The sequence below is a fragment of the Melospiza melodia genome, chromosome 9 (genome assembly GCF_035770615.1).
Source record: "Melospiza melodia melodia isolate bMelMel2 chromosome 9, bMelMel2.pri, whole genome shotgun sequence".
Taxonomy (NCBI): Eukaryota; Metazoa; Chordata; class Aves; order Passeriformes; family Passerellidae; genus Melospiza; species Melospiza melodia.
This window is the reverse complement of record NC_086202.1, coordinates 477988-498454: the sequence shown is the minus strand read 5'-3', so window position 1 is coordinate 498454 and position 20467 is coordinate 477988. Positions and strand designations below refer to the sequence as shown.

At 49.2% G+C, this 20467-nt stretch overlaps 1 protein-coding gene across 3 annotated transcripts in view; it reads left to right on the top strand.

The window, feature by feature from the left end:
- Nucleotides 1-20467, top strand: part of INPP5A (inositol polyphosphate-5-phosphatase A) — a 181365-nt gene that overhangs the window by 34492 nt on the left and 126406 nt on the right. For all 3 annotated transcript variants that reach the window (XM_063162928.1, XM_063162929.1, XM_063162930.1), the window contains exons 2-4: nucleotides 8446-8487; nucleotides 17144-17244; nucleotides 17825-17912. In XM_063162928.1, coding sequence (XP_063018998.1) covers nucleotides 8446-8487; nucleotides 17144-17244; nucleotides 17825-17912 — 231 coding nt within the window. The remainder of the gene's footprint in view (nucleotides 1-8445; nucleotides 8488-17143; nucleotides 17245-17824; nucleotides 17913-20467) is intronic.

The following is a 20467-nucleotide window of genomic DNA, read 5'->3' as shown; positions in this document are numbered from 1 at the left end:
GTCAAAGATGCTTTTATTACAGAAATTTGCATAGCAGCAAGGAGGAGGAAAAACCCCAATCCTGAAAACCTACTCTCTAGATCAAATTGAAATAAATTTCCAAGTATCTCCCTTAGCCCTTTATTTTTGAAATAGCATGTAAACAGCTGTCATTGTCTGCTCTGCTATCAAATACATGTTTTAGATCACTGTGTGTCCTGGGAGTGTGTTGAACTCCCCTGGGATTCACTTGCTGGTGAATTCACAGCTGTCTTGGGACTGTGGTATTTTGGTGTGAGGGCTCTTTTTTTCTAGTAGAACGCAGGGTGTGTTGGAGCTGCCTCACTGACAGCTCGCAGTGTCCTGGCGGGTTCTGGCACTGCAGCCATTCTGGGGAAGCCTAGGACTTTCATCCCTAGCAGAGAAGTGCTCCATCACATGGCATTTGGCTCACAAATAAGGATATATATCTTCTTGAGGAAAGAGCATTTATTACTCAGAGGAATTGATAGACACTGCTTCACAGCAGGGCACGCAACTCATGACCTAAAGGTCTTGAGCTTTAGGTAAAGCTTTAGGTATGAGCACTTAAATAAAATTACATTATTATTTTTATTTTTCTACAGAGCACATTGTACCTTATTGATTTAAGGCAATTTTTTCTGCAGGTTTCTGCAGCTACTCCCTGAGCTGCTGGGCTCAGACGCCCAGAGCTGTCGGTGCGTCAGGCCAGGAGCGTGTGTGTGTATGGAATGAGTGCCTGTGGTGCTCTCACCAGTCTGTTTATTTGGTGTGGAGAAGGCTCTGTGGGCCTGGGGATGTTCTGCTTCACGGTGCCAGCACAGCAGGGCTGTGGAAAGGCCTGCAGCTGACACAGATTAATAAAATGTGGGATGTTTTCAAGCCTTCATAAACTCAGCCCACAGGAAGAACCGTTTGGATCACTGGCCTTTGGTTCCCAGGAGATGCGAGTCCAGATGGTGCTGCTGCCCTGGGTGTGTTTCTGTACCATGCAGATTTAAAAGAACGGTTGTAGATACCCCCCTGTTCAGCCTGGGGGAGTTTTATTAAAGATTTCACTTCAAACAAATACAGAAAGAAACCCCACAAATACACAGGACAGGCCATGGTGGTGGTTGTGGGTGTGAATTTTGCCAGAGATCTATTTTAGCTATGCACATGCGAAAGCAGTTTAATTCGATTACACATCTTCAGTTTTCCCTGTGTCATTCCAAAATCAGGATACAAACCAGTGGAAAACTTGAGTGTATTAATGTCTTTGATCTTGCTATTTGCTAACAATTAGAGTTTGTGTGGTGTTGGATTAACTCTTGTTAATGCTCTTAACACATTGGTTATTCAAATATCCAGGAGCTTTTAAGCTTTCAGTAAGATGTCAGTAATAGAAGTTAAATTTGAAGCACATGGGCGGTTCACTGGGGTCAGGAGACTCACGATTCTGGACTTCTCTTATCCTGTGCTTGTGCCTGTCAGGGTTTGTCCTGAGTGTGGGCTGTGGAGAGCAGTCAGCCCACAGCGGCTGTGCCCTGGCCCTGCTCCTGTTTTGCTGTGTGCCCAGGGACAAACCAGGCTGAGCTCGCTGGGTGCCCAAGGATAAACAGTGTCTGTGTGCTGCATACCTGCAGAAAACATGGTTAAACAGAGTTCAGCTTCATGTTTTAAGGGCATGTGTGTGTGTTAGATCTGTGTAAGCCTGGTCACTTTGCTGTCAGATCTACTGAACCATTTTCTACACCAGCAATTCTGAAGATCTGGAGCTTTTGTATTGCTCCATCTCAGTGTAATCTAATGTAATGCTTAAGATAATTACCTGCTATGTAAACTCTACTAAAAATGTGTATCTTCAATTAACTGTTCCGTGGGAATGTTACAAGGGGAAAGTTGAGCTCCATTAGTGCTGAGAGAAGTATTTTTCTTTTGTTCTGTGATGCTGGATTAGCCAAGAAAGGAATAGACTTGGGACAGACATTAATACTTTGCCTGGAATATTGTAGAATCACAGATGGATTGGGTTGGAAGAGATAAAGATAATTTCATTCTGCCCATCTGCCATGAGCAGGGACAGGGACACCTTCCACCAGACCAAGGTGCTCCAAGCCCTGTCCAACCTGGCCTTGGGCTCCTGGTGCTGGCTCTAAAGCTCCATAGCCACAAGGTACATGGAGTGCAGTTTTCATCTTTCTGCTGGGGAGTTATAAATACTGTGTTACAAACTTGGGTATTGTATGTGATTGATGAACTTCCTGAGATTTAACTGTTCTTATGAATGGCAGATTGCTTTTAGTCACTGCCCTGAATCATCATGTATTAGATGCAAACATTATTTATGCTGAATTAGGTGACAGTTTCAAGTTCGTCTTGTAAATTTCACTTTTTCCATTGGTGATGAGTAGTTTTCTGTTTTTATTTTTTCCTTTCCTATTTTCTTTGAGGGATGTTTTTGAGTCGACCTTGTCCTTTGTCTCCAGAGTTCAGGTGGGGCTCCCAAATGTCTGCATTGAGAACCTGAGACAGAGCCGCTCTTTGGGGCAGCAAAGAAAATGCAGGATCCTGTTGAACAAGCAGCGTGTTTGTGGTGTTCCCTCCTCGCTGTCCTGTCCTGTCCTGCCTGCAGGGAGCTGCTGCTCACCCTCCTGGCACCCTCAGGTCACCCTCTCCTGGCACCTGCGCCCACTGGGCTCAAGCTGCAGGAGACTCTACATCCCAGCCCTGAAATTAAACTAAAGTGGCGATGCTTTTACTGACACACATGTTCTTTACTAAAAAGCGTTTGTTGTTCTAACTCATTTTTTACTTACGTGGCCAGAGGAGTTTGTTTTACATGGGTTCAGTAAATGGCCCTGGGCTCATGGGCTCTGTCCCATCCAGGGGCTGCTTTCAGTGCTGTTATGGTATCAGCCTCATCAGCTGAAGAACTAGAGCTTGTTCCAGCTGCTGCTCATAAGCTGCCTGCTCCCTGCCTTGCTTTTGGGGCCATCTGTGTGATTCTTTGGTTGTTTTAGAGTCTTATAACCTGTAAGATTGGTCAGTGATGTTCTCGAGGGTTTGAAAGATCTTGTCGGGATGGGAGTACTGAAGGACATGCTACCATTATTATGTAGCTGGTAAAGACAGGTGGCTCTTTTCCCCTGTCCTGTGCTGTGCTCTTTGAGGAGCAACTAATTATGGTTGTGGTATGAACTATAATATATATATATGTTACACACACACCTGCACAGGGACTTGCTTCCTCAGCCTTGCTTCTGTTACATTATTCCTTACATTTCCCTCAGATGTGGCCGGGGTAGTTAATTAACAGGTCACTGTTTGCTGTTGCTCTTTTAGGCCGCATTTCCTGTGCTTCTGTGCTCAGAATTCAGCATCCCTGCCTGGGCAGGGCTGTCTCTTGGTCTCTTACAGACTGGGACAGGTAGTTTCGGTTTTTTAAGGGCTGCTGGTTTCTCTTGCGTACGCAGACGCCAGTTCATAGACAGCTTTGGCTGTTCGGAAACACAGAGCCTTCGAAACAGGCAGCAGGTGCCGAGTCTGTTTCAGTGTGTGCTGCGTTGTGCCAGGGAGCTTAGGCCCCGCGGTTCCCGTCCCGCTTTCCTGTCCCTCTGTCCCCGCGGTTCCTGTCCTGGTTCCCCGTCCCTCTGTCCCCGCTGCCGGCTGAGCCGCTCGGGCCGTGTTCGCTGCCGAGCTGCGCAGGAGCCGGCCCCGCTTCGGCCGCTCTGTGTATTCCCAGCGAGCATTGTCTCGGCTGAGAGGCGCTCGCAGGAAGGGAGATCAGCCGGAAAGGTCAGCAGCGAGGGTTTGGTGTTTGCAGCAGCGCGGGTCAGGGCAGGGGCAGGGAGCTCCTTCCCGGAGCTGCTCCGCACCGCGCCTCGCACGCCAGCAGCGGGCTCGGGCCCGCCCGGCACTGCCCGAGGCTGTCCTGGTGCTGCCCTGGGCGCTGTCACCCTCCCCGGCAGGGGCTGTCCCTGCGGACACGGGCACTGTCCGTCCCCGGGCGCTGTCCGTGCTCCCTCTGCTGTTCCTGGTGCTGCCCTGGGCACTGTCACCCTCCCCGGCAGGGACAGTCCCTGCGGACACGGGCACTGTCCGGCCCTCGGGCACTGTCCGTGCTGCCTCTGCTGTTCCTGGTGCTGCCCTGGGCACTGTCACCCTCCCCGGCAGGGACAGTCCCTGCGGACACGGGCACTGTCCGTGCTCCCTCTGCTGTTCCTGGTGCTGCCCTGGGCACTGTCACCCTCCCCGGCAGGGACAGTCCCTGCGGACACGGGCACTGTCCGTGCTCCCTCTGCTGTTCCTGGTGATGCCCTGGGCACTGTCACCCTCCCCGGCAGGGGCTGTCCCTGCGGACACGGGCACTGTCCGGCCCTCGGGCACTGTCCGTGCTCCCTCTGCTGTTCCTGGTGCTGCCCTGGGCACTGTCACCCTCCCGGGCAGGGACTGTCCCTGCGGACACGGGCACTGTCCGGCCCCGGGCGCTGTCCGTGCTCTCGCTGCTGTTCCTGGTGCTGCCCTGGGCACTGTCACCCTCCCCGGCAGGGACAGTCCCTGCGGACACGGGCACTGTCCGGCCCCGGGCGCTGTCCGTGCTCTCGCTGCCCGCCGTCGCGGCCGTGCCGGGCAGCTCCTGTCCCCTGTCCCCTGTCCCAGGAGTCGCGGCAGCGCCTTCGCCATCCTCTCCGCTCAGGCTCTGCTTTACCCCGGGTTACCTGCTGGCTTTTTTTCTCCGTTTCTCCTGGTTCGGTGTGCCACGAGCCACGGCATTGCTCAGCCTGGGAGTACACTGGCCTTAAACTCCTGGATCACAGATGCGTGTGTCCCACCCTTGGTTTTCAGCCTGTGTTAATTAGGCTGTGCTGTGTTTTCTCCCCCGTACCTGTTCCTTGATCCTGGTGACTGTCGCTGGGCTGTAACAGCACCAGGATGGGACTGTTCATTTTCTGCTGCTCCTTGGGAAAGTTGCAGGCTTTCAGAAATGAAAGGGACACCACAGTAGTGTTTGTGAGTTGTTTGTGCAAACGCATGGAATAAAAAAAACAGTGTTTAAGTAAAAGTTTGGATTTTGAAAAATCTGCATTTTTCTTTCAATGTTTTTTCTTAAACTTGTAATTCTGGTTTTCCTGTTTGGTCCTGGTTGATTTGCCTACATAGGCTTTGAAATGTTATGAACTCATGATGTGAACAGAACGTGCAGATTATCATCTTTTTGTTTGTCATTTAAGAGTGTAAAGTGGGTACAAAACACCACATTAATAGTACCCAGCTGATGGGGGGGGTTTGCCAGTATCATCTGTAATTCAAGAGAGCATAGCAACAGCAGTGCTTACAAGTCTATTTGAAATAAAATATTTAAATCCAATGGATCTTTGAATATAAATGTCGAAAGTGTGTCAGTAAATTTACAAAGGCAATATACGAGATCAAAAATATTGATCAAAAATTCACAGTCTAAATAATTCTGTTGAAACAACTGTGATGGTCAGCCATGTTGGCGAACTCTAAAGATGTTTTTGAGTAAGCCTATTGCTGATGAAACAGAACTTGATCAAAGGCTTTGCTTTTCATTAAATAAGTAGAAAGCCAGTTATAGTAAAGGCAGGGAAAAATAGTCTGTATTTGATATTTTTCTTTATGTGTCTTGCAGTATAAGATGAAAAGGCTCTGGGTGCTGCCTGGGACTGCACCCGGGGAGTCTGTGCCTGCAGCAGGGCCCCGGTGGTGCTGCGGGATGTCAGGGACTGCTGGAACTCCGACAGGGTTCCAGTCATCCCTCAGCCCCTCTGGGGCTCTTGGGGCTGGTTCAGTCAGGCATGTAAAAAAGGGGCTGCTTGTGCCTTGTGTGTTCAGGCAGTGTGCAGAGTCCAGTTGTCCTCTGATTCATTTTGGAACCCAGTTTTCACAAAGCGAGTCGAGATTTTTTTTTCCTTTTAGCTTAAAATATGAGCCTATTCTTTGCTAAAAATAAACTTCACAAAATAGAACCTGCTTTCTATAATTCATTGGCTTTCTTCCATTTCCCTCTGTACAAAGCTGAAAAGAAATTTTCCAAGCTGTTAATTTGGTTTCATTTAGTTCTTTTCCCTTTTTCCTTTTGAATGAAAGGCTCCTTACCATGTCTAAATATATATTCTTTTTCATTTTTTTGAAAAGACTCCTTCCCCATCTGAGTATATTTTTGCAATAGGCTTAAAGCTTTCCTGTTGGCTGTTGAGTGTAAATTTGTAGGAAATAGAAGTACTGGGGAGAAGAGAGACTACTTGTACGTTCGATTTGAAAAGCTGCTTGTTTTGGGGCTGTTACCAGCTCATGTGGTGTTCATGTGTTCACAAGCTGACTGGTTTTTCTTATAAACCTGACCATTACAGTGACCAGTGTGACATAAATAGACTTCAAGTGGAAACTCGTCATGAAAAGAGATAGTTTGAGTGGGATTTGGAATTCCAGGAAAAGGTCAAAACTGCTTTTAATTGAGGGGAGCAGTGCACGCGGGACGCATGTCCTGGTTTTTAATAGGGATCCCATGTGGTGTTGCTGTCTGGAGGTTGTGCTTGTTCGAGGGGAAGGGTTTCTGTTTGCGGCTCGGGGGAGTCAGAATGCGTGCCTGAAGGGTGGGATGAGAGCAGGGCTGTGCTCCTGCAGGCACAGGGGCGTTTGCTGAGCTCTGCCTGCAGAGTCGGGCGTGCTTGAGGGGCAGCCTGCGGGTCAGTGAGCAATCCGCGCTGGCAGCCCCGTGCCCCTGGGCAGGAGCCCTGGAGCCTGAGCCGCGAGGGCAAGGGGGATGGAGGGAGAGGAGAGCCCTGGGCGCTTGGCACGGACACCTGGAGCAGAGGCCTGCGGCTGCTTGGGCGGCAGGAGAGCTGCAGAGGGACTGGGCACAGGGCACAGGGAGTGCTTCCACTGCCAGCAGCCAGAAACAGACTGATAAAATGGCATGTGGATTAGGGACCCGGGAGAAATTGGTGCATCGGTGAATGGGTATGAAAGGATTTAGTATCAAAGAGGACAGGGAAAAGATTAATTTCCATTATGTTACCAAAAGAATGAGATCATTTAATGAAGGACAGAGTGCAGAGAGAAGGGATAGGAAGAAGTCCAAAGTCTGTGGAAGACATGAAATATAATGTGCCTATTTTTAGACAGAAAAATAAGAGGAAGATAATTTGTCTTTCTACTTGATTGTTATCTCCAGTCCTTCAGAAGTTCAAATTGTTTCATTTATGCGAGGTGGCTGGAGAGGAGTCCGAGGTGAGCACTAGCTTAGAGAATTGTACCATAGAGTGGTGAAAGTGGAAAGAAAAGATGTGGTGGTGCCAGAGGAGGGACTGCTGGAAGAGGGCACAGCAGTGGGAGCCAGCAGGGCCCTTCCTGTGCAGCCCGAGACATGGGCCAGAGACAGGGCTGGCACAGGCTGGGCACACAGCCAGGGTGAGCCAGCAGCCAGAGACAGGGCTGGCACACGCTGGGCACACAGCCAGGGTGAGCCATGGGCCAGAGACATGGCTGGCACGGGCTGGGCACAGGAGTCCATGCTGGCAGCCCCAGAGACCCTCTCAGCACCCTCTTTCTTGGGGCTGGTTACAAGAACGTCACTTTTGTTTTGAAGTTGTGTGCAGCTCTTTGAAAGCAGCACGCTTGATGGGAGAGCAGAGCAGAGCAGAAGGCTGGTACCAGTGTTTGCCTCTGGGCAGTTGGTGTCAGAGCTCTTTGTCAGGGATGAGCTGCCTCTCTGTTTGCAGTTTGATATGTTCTGCTGCCTCCCACCGATTCTGGACGTTCCTGCCGCTGCTGTGATGAGGAACTCTGATTTGTATTGTTATTCCCCTTTAGGATGTAAAAATTATCCAGAAGTCTTGTTGTTGAAGATAAAGCTCAACAAATCAATTCTCTCCCTTTGAGATCCCTTCTCAGCCCTCTGAGGCTGGGATCTGTTCCTGAAAAGACAGAATTAGCACTTCACTGCAGTTTTGCTGCATCAGTTTGTGTAATTTCTAGAGCAGTCTGGAGATGCTTCTCGCAGTCTGTCCTTGGCAGGAGGTCTGATGGGATGGAGCGTCCCCAAAGGCACCGTCATTCCTCTGAACCAGTTGTGTGAAGTAGCTCTGGGTCGCTGGGGGCTCAGGTGGCAGCTGGTGAAGTTTCTGACCACAGGTGACCAGTAGCCCTTCTAACTGCACATAGTTCAGTGTGCCATTGCCTGACAAACGTGTGGGTACCAATGCTGTGCGCTCACACACAAAATGCACCTTTTTGGTGAGGATCAGAGGGGGCTTGGGCATGATGGGCTGAGGCCTGTCCAGTGGCATCGTGGAGGAGCATCCTCCTGTTTCTACTTTTTGCTTTAATTGTGAAAAAAACTCTCTTCTTGAACGCACAGAGGAAAGCAATAATAGCACGATATTGTTGTAAAAATAGATTTCTCTTACTTGTAATTAATTTTTGCCTTTTGTTTTCCAGCCAGAAAATTTACAGAAGAATTGGCTTCGGGAATTTTATCAGGTAACGTAAAGTTTTTTTTTCTCATGGAGTTTTGTGCGTCTTTGTTTATTGACCTAATTAGTAATGTCAGGATCTTTTGCTCCGTGAAGTGAAATTACTATTTTATTGTGATTTTATTTTATAGTAAAAGATGGCCCTGAAAATATGTGTCTTTCTGCATTTCTAAGTAATCATTATAAAAATTCAGCATATAAGCACAATTTGTTCTTACCAACAATTCTCTGCCTCAAAAATAGATTCAGGTTTTTTAAAATTGACTTTGGTTTGGCATGAAATGGTCTTTTAAGTCTATTGAATAAGATATATATTTGAGTACTTAAAAAAAAAAATCTGTTGGGAAGTCTAGTTTACCTTAAAATTCAAATATGACAGTTTTGTCCTGTCTGGTCTTTCTTAACAATTTTCTTGTTTGGTAATGTGGAAGTACTGACATTGAACCCATAGTATAAAATGTGCTGTTACTGCTGGTGTGAGAGGGTTTCTAAAGTACAGAAGCCCCTCTCACACACAGTGTTGTTGCAGTAGAGACCTGACTTGCAGCCTGTGTGCAGAAATGTGGTGACAAGCGGCAGGAAATGAGCGCTGCTGGGGCACGGAGGTGTCGCCCTGGGCAGCAGCAGCCGCTGAGAGCTGCTGTCCCTGCTGGCAGAACCGAGGCACGCTGGAGTCCCACGGCGGGTGGCACTGGGAGGGCCCCAAGGCCCTGAAAGGCACCTGGATGTCCTGTGCCAGGGACAGGGACACTTTTCACTGAAACAATCGGTTCCAAGCCCTGCCTGACCCGGCCATGGAAAAGTGCCACCTCCTACTGAAGGGCCATGGCATTCCTTTATCCAGTCCTACTTCTCTTACAGAAAAATAGTTAAACAGCAGAATGGTGCTGTTCAAATTGTAAAGTGAAACTGCGTGCAGAAAATATGATTAGCAGAATTTCATATTTTCCTTTTGTAATTGAAAACATCCCACAAGTCTCTACATTCTCGGGTTGCCAGTGCAGCCTGTGACCTTTATTACGTCGATGTAAAATACTGCAATTCACTTTTACTGGCAAATGTAAGAGATTTGCAAAAATCCAAGGTGAAGTAACCAGTCTTACATTCTTTAGGATCTGCCAACTTCAGATTCATCTCTTTATTTTTCTTCTTCCACCTTGGTTGATCGCTGCTGTATGTAGATGGTGCTTGCACTACACCAGTGTCTCAGCTAGCTCTGATTCCAGCCCTCCGCAGCTTCAGGAAAAACTCTTCCTGTGCAGGAAATACAAATAAACACGGAGAACTCTTTAGTTTTGGTTGGGTTTTTTTTGATGGCTGCATACTTTTCATCACCACATGACTGATTTACGTATCTTTATCAAGGAAACTCCTTGTGTGTTCGTGTGTTTTGTGCAGTGGGATGAGCGCTGCAGAAGCACTTGTGAGCGGTTTGTGGCAAACAGGAAGAGGCGGGGAGGAGAGGAGCTGCTGGTGTCTCGGGGCAGGGGCCGCTGACGCGTGACTGAGCGCGGTCTGCCTGTGGCCCAGTCAATACTGCGTGTACAGAACTCAAAGAGGAATGCAATTACCCATTGGTGCTCCACGATGCCAGTCTGCTGCAGGGTCCAGACCAGGGACAGTGTTGCTGAGGCAGACCCGAGCCCATCCCTCAGCTGGGGGGTTCTGTTCTGTTCCCTCTCGTACCTCTGCCCTCTGTCCCTGCAGTGTGGGAACTGTATTTTTAAAAAGAAAAAGAAAGGAAGAACAGGCAGAGTTAGCAGTGCTGCCCATGGCTGCTGCTGGCCTTGTCCTGCTTCCCCTCTGGGTCTCGGCAGCAGGCTCGCTGCTCACACCACACTCTCCAGCACTGTAGGAAGTGGAGCAAACCCTGACAAAACGCTCCTTAGGGAAGAGACAAACGTGTACCTACCAAAAATCACTTAGCACCATTCTGGCTTCAGAGCGACCCAGCAAATGTGCAGCCTCAGGGGGATTATTGTGTTTAATTCCACACGCTCTGTGCGAAACCTCCGTGAACTGAGGTTCAGCAGCAGCACTGGAAAATGACTCTTCGTGCCTCTTTGTAAACTTGAAACCAGATAAACCGCAGACAGCAGTTTTTCCATTCTTCTGAGGAATTCAATTTGCATATGCAGTTGTGTCAGGGCGGTTTGCATAACTTCTGAGGATGAGGTCCTTGTGTAAGCAGTCAAAATGTTCTCCACAGAAAAGGAAGAACCATTACCTCTCTGAGTTTAAAATGTTTCTAGAAATTAAACCTGTAATGTCTTTGAACTGATGTCAAAGAGCATATTGCTTAAAGAGCATTTTGTGGACTTGTTTATAAATTCCAGAAAATTAAAGTGAGGGATTTTATTCACTGTCATGGGTGAATACAAGTCGCTTATGTGCTACCATTGGCTTATATGCCACATGCATTTTCTGGGATGGTCAGTAGGACAGTCAGTGGGACGGTTGGTGGGATTGGTCAAGTTTCCTCTGGTTTTTAAAGTTCAAAGCAGAAAATTGTATTTGCGGTTGAAGACAATCCTCTGGAATCAAAACAAAAGAAAAAAGGCTTGTGAGCAAGTGTGTCACACTGTGGCCCTGATCATTGGGAATTGCATCAAAGGGTGGAAAAGCCACCTTAGAGTGAGGCAGGATCCAGTGAAGTCCTGGTGCTGGGGATTGTGCCCCATCTCCTTACTGCAGGTAGGTACTGGTAATTAGGTCTGAAAGGGCTGAATTTGGACTAGTCCTCTTTCCAGTAAAAATTATCTTATCCCAAAAACCTACACTAGAAACAAGGAGGGAAAGGGGGTATTGGGAGAGAGTGGAAACAGCCTGAGAGCAGCATTTTGGAGTGTTTAATGTGTCATAGGGAAGACTTCAGTTCTTACCAAGAAATGGGATGACTGATGGGTGAGATGGTAGTGCTTAACAAGCAGTGGGGTGATTTGGTGAGCTCACTGCTGTGCAAATGAGAATATGCACAGGGGAGTTTTGTCCCACTTGTGCAAAGTGCCCGTGCCCTGGTTGGCAGCCTCCATGTCAGTCAGTGCACAGGAAAAAGACAGGAACAAGCTCCTAGAGCATGAATGAGGCTGCTGGCAAGCAAAGGTGTAGGAGCACAGAGGGAGAACTTTTATTGACTTATTTTTTTACTTAGGACTCTTTCCTTATCACTGTCCCCTTCCCCATCCCTTGCCCTTTCTCCATCTGTGCTGGGCCTCGTGTTTGGGGCAGGAGGAGTTCGGGAGCTGGAGCTAGTGAAAATCTGCACTGATTTTAGTAACTGTCTTTTTGTGTCACATTTGTGGCACATGGCCGTTTTAGATGCAAGCTTGGAGCCAGAGGGTTTTTTCCCTTAATGCCATTTTCCATGTTGCCTGATGTGTTTGAGAGTATTTTGAGATTTTATTTGTAGTAATACAGAAGTTAAAAGTTTACCTAATAGCTAAAGGTCATCTTGGTATAGCTGCATGGGAACTTCGTGTGTTACCCTTCAGAGAGAAGGAAGAAAAACAAACAAAAAAGGCCCAAACCAACCAAACAAAAATATCACAAACCCCAAATCACAACAAAACCCCACCCAGCCACTCAAAGGTTGTTTAATTATTCTAGTGGACCTAAATGCTGTTTTTTAAACTACGAGGGGTCATTAAGAGGTTTTTTTTAAGTAGAGAGGGTGGCAAAACTGTGTTGCAGCTCCTCCAAGCTGAGGTCCCGGCCCTTTTCCAGCGGGTGTTTCCCTCAGGTGGGGCTGTTGGGCTGTTGGGTGTTGGTTTGAGTGCAGGGGCTGCACAAGGGGGGGATGCGGCCTGGGCTGTGTGCAGCCGAGTCCTGCAGGCTCTGGGTGCCTGTCCGCAGCAGCAGCCTCTACTCAGCCTCAGAGAAATGGAACATACTTGAACTGCTTTAGGCCCACACGTGCTCAATTGTATTTCACAGCTCGTGTCTTTTTTAAGCAATCCTGTTTGCGCCCCGTCAGGGCTGGAGCTCCCCTTGTGCTTTGCTGGGGTTGAGGTCTGAGCGTGGTGCCCTTGTCCCCGTGCCCCTCTCGGCCAGCCCCGTGGGGCTGTGTCTGTCCTGGCTGCCGCCCCAGTTCCACCTGGGTCCCCGTCCCCATCCCCTGCCCACACAGGCACACGCCTGCAGCAGTCAGAGCATGTCGGGCTTGTGCCTTTCACCAGTTCTGTGTTCGTACTCAGTTGTGCTGGAGCATCTTGCCTACTTACCCACATCCCCCAAAATATCTCCTGGTTGTGGCTTCCTTTACGCTATTTTTGCATATCCCGAATTGAAAATAATGCCCAACTTTGTAAATACACTATGCTGCCGTGGATGCAAATTCATTATTTATGTGGTCTCATGTATGATCTTTAACCTCTGGCAACTGGGAGTTTTCAGCTCTGAAGTATTCATTACTCATTATTATGTACTGTTTGTTCTTCCATAAGAGTAGAAAACTAGTAAAAGGTAATGAAGCAGAGCCAGTTTGCTTTTAGTTGGAGGGTGCTTATTATATGAGAGGACATAACTAATATTCAGGTATGTTCTAGTGGTTTAACCTGCAAGGAATGCCACAAGGACCTCACTGCTATTAAGCTAATGCTGTTTCCCCATCAAAAATGACATAATTATCTTGTTTTTTTTTTAAATACCCACTATGATTTCAAGTTCTCAAGGATTTGTATACAAACAAAAAAAGCCTGTGTCCTGCATCTTCAGAGCCTGGAAGTGTTTTCTGTTGCTGCTTCAGCACAACAGAGTTGTTCTCCAGTGTTGTCTCACTGCAGGACTCCCCATTCAGGACTCCCTATGACTGATGGCTCCTAAATCTTATTTCAAATAGTTTATTATGTTTTCGTCTTACCAGTTTATATTTTCATGGGCTATGTAAGAAGAGCTCTTACGGAAGCAAACTCTCAACAGTTAAAATGAGTGACCTGATGCTCAGCAGGTTCCTGCTGCATGTGCTCCCTGAAACAGTGACAGGGGGTGTGTTGGCTTTACAGGATTAAATAGTTACACTGCTTTCTGATCATGGTGTCTTCATAGGGCTCTCCAAGTAGATAAGATCAGGACTTGGAATCCACAACTGACTGGGAGCAATAAAGCACATGGAGCATTGGGATGGCCTGATGTTAGGGTCCACAGATGAGCTCTGTTCCAGAGCTCTGCTTCACAGGCTGTGCTTGGTGACTGTTGCTCTCCAGACAGCCAACAAAATGAACCAGCCAGGTAAACTTAGTGTTGGCTGTCATTTGCTGGTGCTGGCTCTGATGGCAGCCTGCTGCCAGTGGTCCCTTGGGCAGCGCCTTGCGGAGAGGGGAACATCTGTACAGGGACATCATCTCAGCAACTGTGTCTTAGTTGTTTGTAAATCTGTGGTAGGAAATACATATCAGAGGAAAAGCATGTCCCAGTTCAGTATAATTTCTTGCATTTTAGATATGGTTTTAGACATCTGGTCTGTCACCTGCTTCTTTTTTTTTTTTTTTTCCCAATTAAACTTGATATTGGGTCCTGCTCTGGCTCATTCTCCATCCCTACTGACGGTGGCATGCTTTAAAGCAAATTGCTGATATCCCTGTTGGCAGAAACCAGCATTAATAATCTAATGGAAGTGCTCAATGACCATCAACCACCTGAGTGGGAGAATTTACTTTTTCCCTTTATCCAGTAATGCTGCAGCAGCAGCAGCTCACCTCAGAATGCTTCTCCGGGCAGGTCGGTGCCAAGGTGTTTCAATGGCCAGGAAGCTGCAGCACAGAGGAGGTGGCTGTTGGAAGTGACTCAGACGTTCCCTTCTCTCTGCAGGGGTGACCTGCTGAGGGCTGGCAGTGCTGTCTGCAGCTCACCGTGTGACCTGGATGTGGCAGCACACCGGGTTCTCCTGGGCCGTGGCGTGCCCGAGCCGCTGCCAGGCTGCCCTCGCTGGCCCTGGCTGGGGTCCCACTGCCCTCTGCAGCTGGAGCCGCTGGAGGGGCTGTGCTGGGCACTGACGGAGGGAGAGCAGCGTGCCACGAGTGTCCCTGAGCCGGGAGGGACGTGCTGCCAGCGCTGCTGAGCCCTGCTGGCGCTGTCCCTGCTGCGCCCTGAGGAGCGGGGCAGGCTCTGGCACTGGCACCTGTGGGTGCCCTGAGGAGCCGGGGCAGGCTCTGGCACTGGCACCTGTGGGTGCCCTGAGGAGCGGGGCAGGCTCTGGCACTGGCACCTGTGGGTGCCCTGAGGAGCGGGGCAGGCTCTGGCACTGGCACCTGTGGGTGCCCTGAGGAGCCGGGGCAGGCTCTGGCACTGGCACCTGTGGGTGCCCTGAGGAGCGGGGCAGGCTCTGGCACTGGCACCTGTGGGTGCCCTGAGGAGCCGGGGCAGGCTCTGGCACTGGCACCTGTGGGTGCCCTGAGGAGCGGGGCAGGCTCTGGCACTGGCACCTGTGGGTGCCCTGAGGAGCCGGGGCAGGCTCTGGCACTGGCACCTGTGGGTGCCCTGAGGAGCGGGGCAGGCTCTGGGGGAGCCGGGGCAGGCTCTGGCACTGTCCCTGCTGCGCCCTGAGGAACCGGGGCAGGCTCTGGCACTGGCACCTGTGGGTGCCCGTGGGCCCTCCCTGCTGCTGTCCCCGGGCTGGGCATCTTTGCTGCTGTCACACGAAGGTGCTGCTTCAAAGCAGGGACCTGTGACTGCCGCTGGCTCAATGGAACCTGCTGCAGTTCAGATTTTGATGATCTTTAATTCATTGTCTTTGAGCTGAATTGTCTAATGAGGTTATTTGTGCAGTCAGGAATGAAGGATTTCGCGATTTTGCATTCTGTCATCACATCAAATGGCAGTTTCTCTCCACTGTTGTTTAAAAGACACATCCACAATTTTGTTGTGTTCCTTTCCTGGAAGTGTTCACGGCCAGGTTGGGCAGGGTGTGGAGCAGCCTGCTCCAGTGGAGGGCTTCCCTGCCAGGGGGGTGAAATGAGATAAGCTTTAACGTCCCTTTCAACTCAAACCATTCTGTGATTCCATGATTCCTAAAGGGCACCCCGCGGGCAGGGCACCCCGCGGGCAGGGCACCGTGTGAGCAGAGCACCCCGCGGGCAGGGCACCGTGTGAGCAGGGCACCCCTGTGAGCAGAAAACCGTGTGAGCAGGGCACCCCGTGGGCGGAAAACCATGTGAGCAGGGCACCCCTGTGAGCAGGGCACCCCGCGGGCAGGGCACCGTGTGAGCAGGGCACCCCGTGGGCAGGGCACCGTGTGAGCAGGGCACCCCGTGGGCAGGGCACTGTGTGAGCAGGGCACTGTGTGAGCAGGGCACCGTGTGAGCAGGGCACCGTGTGAGCAGGGCACCGTGTGAGCAGGGCACCCCGTGGGCAGGGCACCCCGTGGGCAGGGCACCGTGTGAGCAGGGCACCCTGTGAGCAGAGCACCGTGTGAGCAGGGCACCCTGTGAGCAGGGCACCGTGTGAGCAGGGCACCCCTGTGAGCAGGGCACCCCGCGGGCAGGGCACCCTGTGAGCAGAGCAGCAGGGCACCGTGCGGGCAGGGCACCCTGTCAGCAGGGCACCCCGCGGGCAGAGCACCCCGCGGGCAGAGCACCCCGAGCCCGGCCCCGGAGCTGGTTTGTGCTGCCGGTGGTGCTGCAGGGGCTGCCAGCAGCCCCCACCCTTCCTGCCGAGGCTGCATGGGCAGCGTGGCCTCTGTGTTCGGGGCAGCCCCGTGCCGCCCGTGAGAAACGAGTGAATCCCGTTTGGGGTTTAACACTTCGCTCCGTGTATGCTTGCACGGGCACCTTGTGGATTGCTTTGGACTGTTCCCTTTTAAAATGGAACTTGTTCTGGAGCTTGTGTCAATTAATTCACAATAAGACATGGAATACAAGGTATAGAGACTCAGTATTAACAGAGACATTTTGGATGTGCTGTTTTCAGTTCTGAATAGAGGCAAAGCAGAGAAAATTCCTCAGGACAGAGTAACACTGAATGCGTGTTCAAAACAGCAGCAAATTTATAAACTGTGTTTGATTTGAGGTATGAGGAAAGACAGACATTCTAGGGTTTTGGTATGGTAATTGCATCCTAGTGCTGACTATGTAGTATCTAAGATACTTGCAGTGTTCAAGACTAACACCTGGAATAGCATGATGGGTTTCCATGTCTCCAGTGTTAACAGGTGTGTATGTGCATCTGTTATTTAAATACTTTTGTAAATAAGATTTATTTACTTTTGTAAATAAATAAAAATATCAAACACAACTGTGTAAGTGCTGCTAAACAGCACTGAGAAGTTTTCTAAAAGTTGAAAAAAAATCTACTCTAGCTTATGAATTGTTTGAACTCTTGTACCTCCCAGACAAGGAAAGGTTTGGCTCGTCTTAATCATGTCAAGTCATCTTTGAGGGGAGTTGGAAAAACATATTTACATTTTAAATATAAATACTAAAATATATTTTAAATATATGTACAGCCCAGGAACTAAATCATAGTTTTAAAAAGGAAATATTAGTTAAGAATATTTGAGATCATAATTGTGTGTTATGCATCTTTAATGTGGATAGCAGATGTTTCTCCCCTTGCAGGTTGCTGTGCCAGTGACCTCTCAGGTGGTAGCTGCCAGTCCTCCCTGAGCACCCAGGTCCGTGTCGTTCTTGCTGTGTGCTGAGCGTTAAAACTCGCTTTTCTCTCTGTTCCAGGTTGTCCATGCACACAAACCCCATTTCATGGCTTTACACTGTCAAGAATTCGGAGGGAAAAACTATGAAGCTTCAATGTCTCATGTGGACAAGTTCGTGAAGTAAGTGGCGGGGGCTATATCCTGGCCCCCCGAGCCGGCGACAAGGGCAGGAGCGGCCAGTCAGCGGTGGAACGTGCCGGGATTATTTATCCCGGTTTAATTTATCCCGGTTTAATTTATCCCGGTTTAGTTGATCGGGCTGGGAGGGAGCGCGGGCAGCGCCCCGAGCCGCGGCCGCGCGCGCCCTCTGCTGGCGGCGGCGGGATCTGCGCGCTCGGGGCCGCGCTCGGGGCCGCGCTCGGGGCCGCGCTCGGGGCCGCGCTCGGGGCCGCGCTCGGGCAGCACAAATCCCCCAAATTCCCGAGTGTTGTCGGTGCCGCAGACCCGCGCCCTTGGCAGTCGTGTCCAAATGGCACTGGGAAGCTCACGATCCACGCTGAAGGTGCCGCTGCCGAGGCAGATCTGGAGCGTGCGGGCAGCTGTTGGGGACAGCTGTGTCCCTGAAATTCCCCCCAGAGGACAAGGGAGGCCCTGGGTTCCTTTGGGTGATGCTGGGGATGTCACAGCACAGAGCAGTGCTGAGGCAAGGCAGTACATTTGTAACTGCCTTTACATGTTCAGTCTTTTCTTTCTCTTTCAGAGAACTGTTATCAAGTGATGCAATGAAAGACTACAACAGAGCTCGAGTTTACCTGGATGAGAACTATAAATCACAGGAACATTTCACGGTAAATTTCTTTATTTCTTGAGTGTAGTTTAACCAAAGGTGAATGTCTTCTGTTTGGGATTTTTGACCCATGTGGGACTGTGAGCTGTTTTCATCCTGATGATGATTATGTTTTTACTACTACTGTGTTTTACTACTAAGAGTGTTTATTCCATGGCATGTGTACCTGCTGATTTCACAGAGGTACATCCATGTGAAATGAGCAGAATATCAGTGTGCAGTGTCTTTTGTTCAAAAGGGTTTTTTGAGATCTTTTTTCCTCCAACACTAACTTTGGTGGCTCAGAATCACCTTCCATTTGAGAGCCTGGCAGTGTGAGGTGGCGCCAGCACTGAGTGTGATGAGCTGGTGAGGAGCTTGGCAAGGGTTCAGGGCTTGTGTAGGGATCTGCAGAGCTGGCTCACAGCCTCCCCGGCCTGAGGCATGGTGGCAGCAGCCAGAGCACAAGTTGGCATTAGCACACGAGTGGTGTTCAGGTCCTTGTGAAGTGAGGTGTGCGGGGCTGCCTTTCTTGCAGAGCAGAAAGGCTTTGTGCTTGTTGCAGGAGCTGTGCATTGTGCCAACACGTCTGCCGCGTGTCCAAGTGATCACTGCTGGGTTGTACAGGAGAAAACAGCCCCTTGGATGTGTCCCTTCTTGCCAGGGCAGAAGCTTCCTTGTGCCCCAGGATGCTGCTGAGAGGCAGGGGGGCTCGGAGGAGCCCGGCTGCACACCTGGTGCTGCCCAGCAGCCAAAGACAGCACCTGGGACCATCCAGACAGTAAAGAAACAGCTGCCCAGCACACACACAAACCCTAGCTTGGAGGCATATAAGCTCAGGGAATAAGAACCTGGAAAGGTTTTTCTTTCTTCATTTTTTTAATAACTCTGGCGAGAAGCCCAGCTAAATTGAAACTGGAGGAGAGGAATCAGCAGGATTTTTTCTCTTGCTCATTGGAGAAGATAAAAACAAGACTATCAGCTTTACTGAGACTTAGAGGGACAAACCATTAGTGGGTCACTAATGTTGAAACCGTACTCTGCAGATATTCAGAAAGTGGACAGAGCTGCACATTTTGGAGTCACTCACAGGTGTGAGCTGCATCCAGGTGATCCCACACACTGGTGGGGACCCTGTGGGGCTCCTCAGCACAGATCTCCTGACGTGGGCAGGGCAGCTGCAAGGGGCTCTGCATTTACCTGATCTGCCTTCAGCCAGGTGAGCTCCAGAGCTCCCTTCCAGCCAAGACTTTTCTGTGATACAGGAAAAAGGGATAATTATCTGTGATCTTAATTTGGAAAACAGTGTAGAAGACTAATGCAATCCATAACAAAATACAACTTTTTTGTGTTTAAGAGTAGTCACATACCTCATAGTATTGAAAATACTTAATTTAGCATGAGGTACATGGATTGGATTTGATGGCATTCCTATGGTGGATAAAAAGGCTCTTAGAGAGGTTGAAAGGAATCCCAGTCAGAGCATGTGCTGTTTCTGTCTCTGTGAAGAATCCTGTATTTTGCAATGTCCCCAGTTCAACAGCTAATGTGGTTTCTTGTTTCACATACCAGCATTATTTTCTAGGCACTGTGTTTCTTGCAGTATTCCCCAACCACCTTTGTATTTCTCCTTTTCTTTTCATAAATATTACTTCGCATATTTTTCCTAATCCTTCACTTACTAAAGCTGGGCCTTCTGGGGGAAAAAAAAGTTCTGTCAACATATTGATTCAATAAAGGGGAAAAGAAAAAAAAGACAGCTAGTACCAATGTTGTTTTCCATGGAAATTGTGTAACCAAAACCATGTTCTTACTATTTGGTTAAATTACCCTCTACTGAAGTGGTGACTGTAAAGATACAAAATGGGTTTACAGAAGTGTTTGATGTGTACTCCACATGATAGGCTGTTTGTACCTTTAAGAACCTTTTAGAGCTGAATCTGCTTAGTGTGGAAAAGGCAGAACCCAAAGGAAGAGCAATTATTCAATGATGTTTTGTGTTACTATCACTGGGAGGAAATGCTGCATGCTAGAGGAGTGTTTTATACCTTCATTGTTAGACTGCAGTAGTAGTGGCTTGGAAGCAAAGCCCAAAAACCTAGAAAGGAGAGAGGGTGCACTTTCACGTTGAGCTCCTTAACCTTCTGACTTGTTAGAGTCTGTTTTTTGGCACTGAATGCTCCCAGTGTGCATTCACAGATCCTGGCACTGGTGTCAGGAATCAAAGATTCACAAGAAATGGTTTTTCACGCTTGATTTGAAGTGGCAGACCTCCAGCTCCTCTCCTCGGTGTGTGTGTATGTGTGACTGTGCGAGCAGGGGTTTCACATGTGGTCTGTCCATTTAGGGTAAAGTTTTGCTCTTATCTCCAGTGTGGTTTGCCTTGTACGATGTCACGTGTCTCCGTGTTTCTTGTTAGTTCTATTTGATTGCAAAGTTCTGTAACTTCTGTGGGCTTTTTTCCATCCCTTCTAAGGCACAGACTTGGCAGCAGATGGTGGCTTTGGCGTTATATTATTACCTCTCTGAAATAGAAATGTTTATCGTATATTGCTGTATAATGCTATTTGCTTTAGA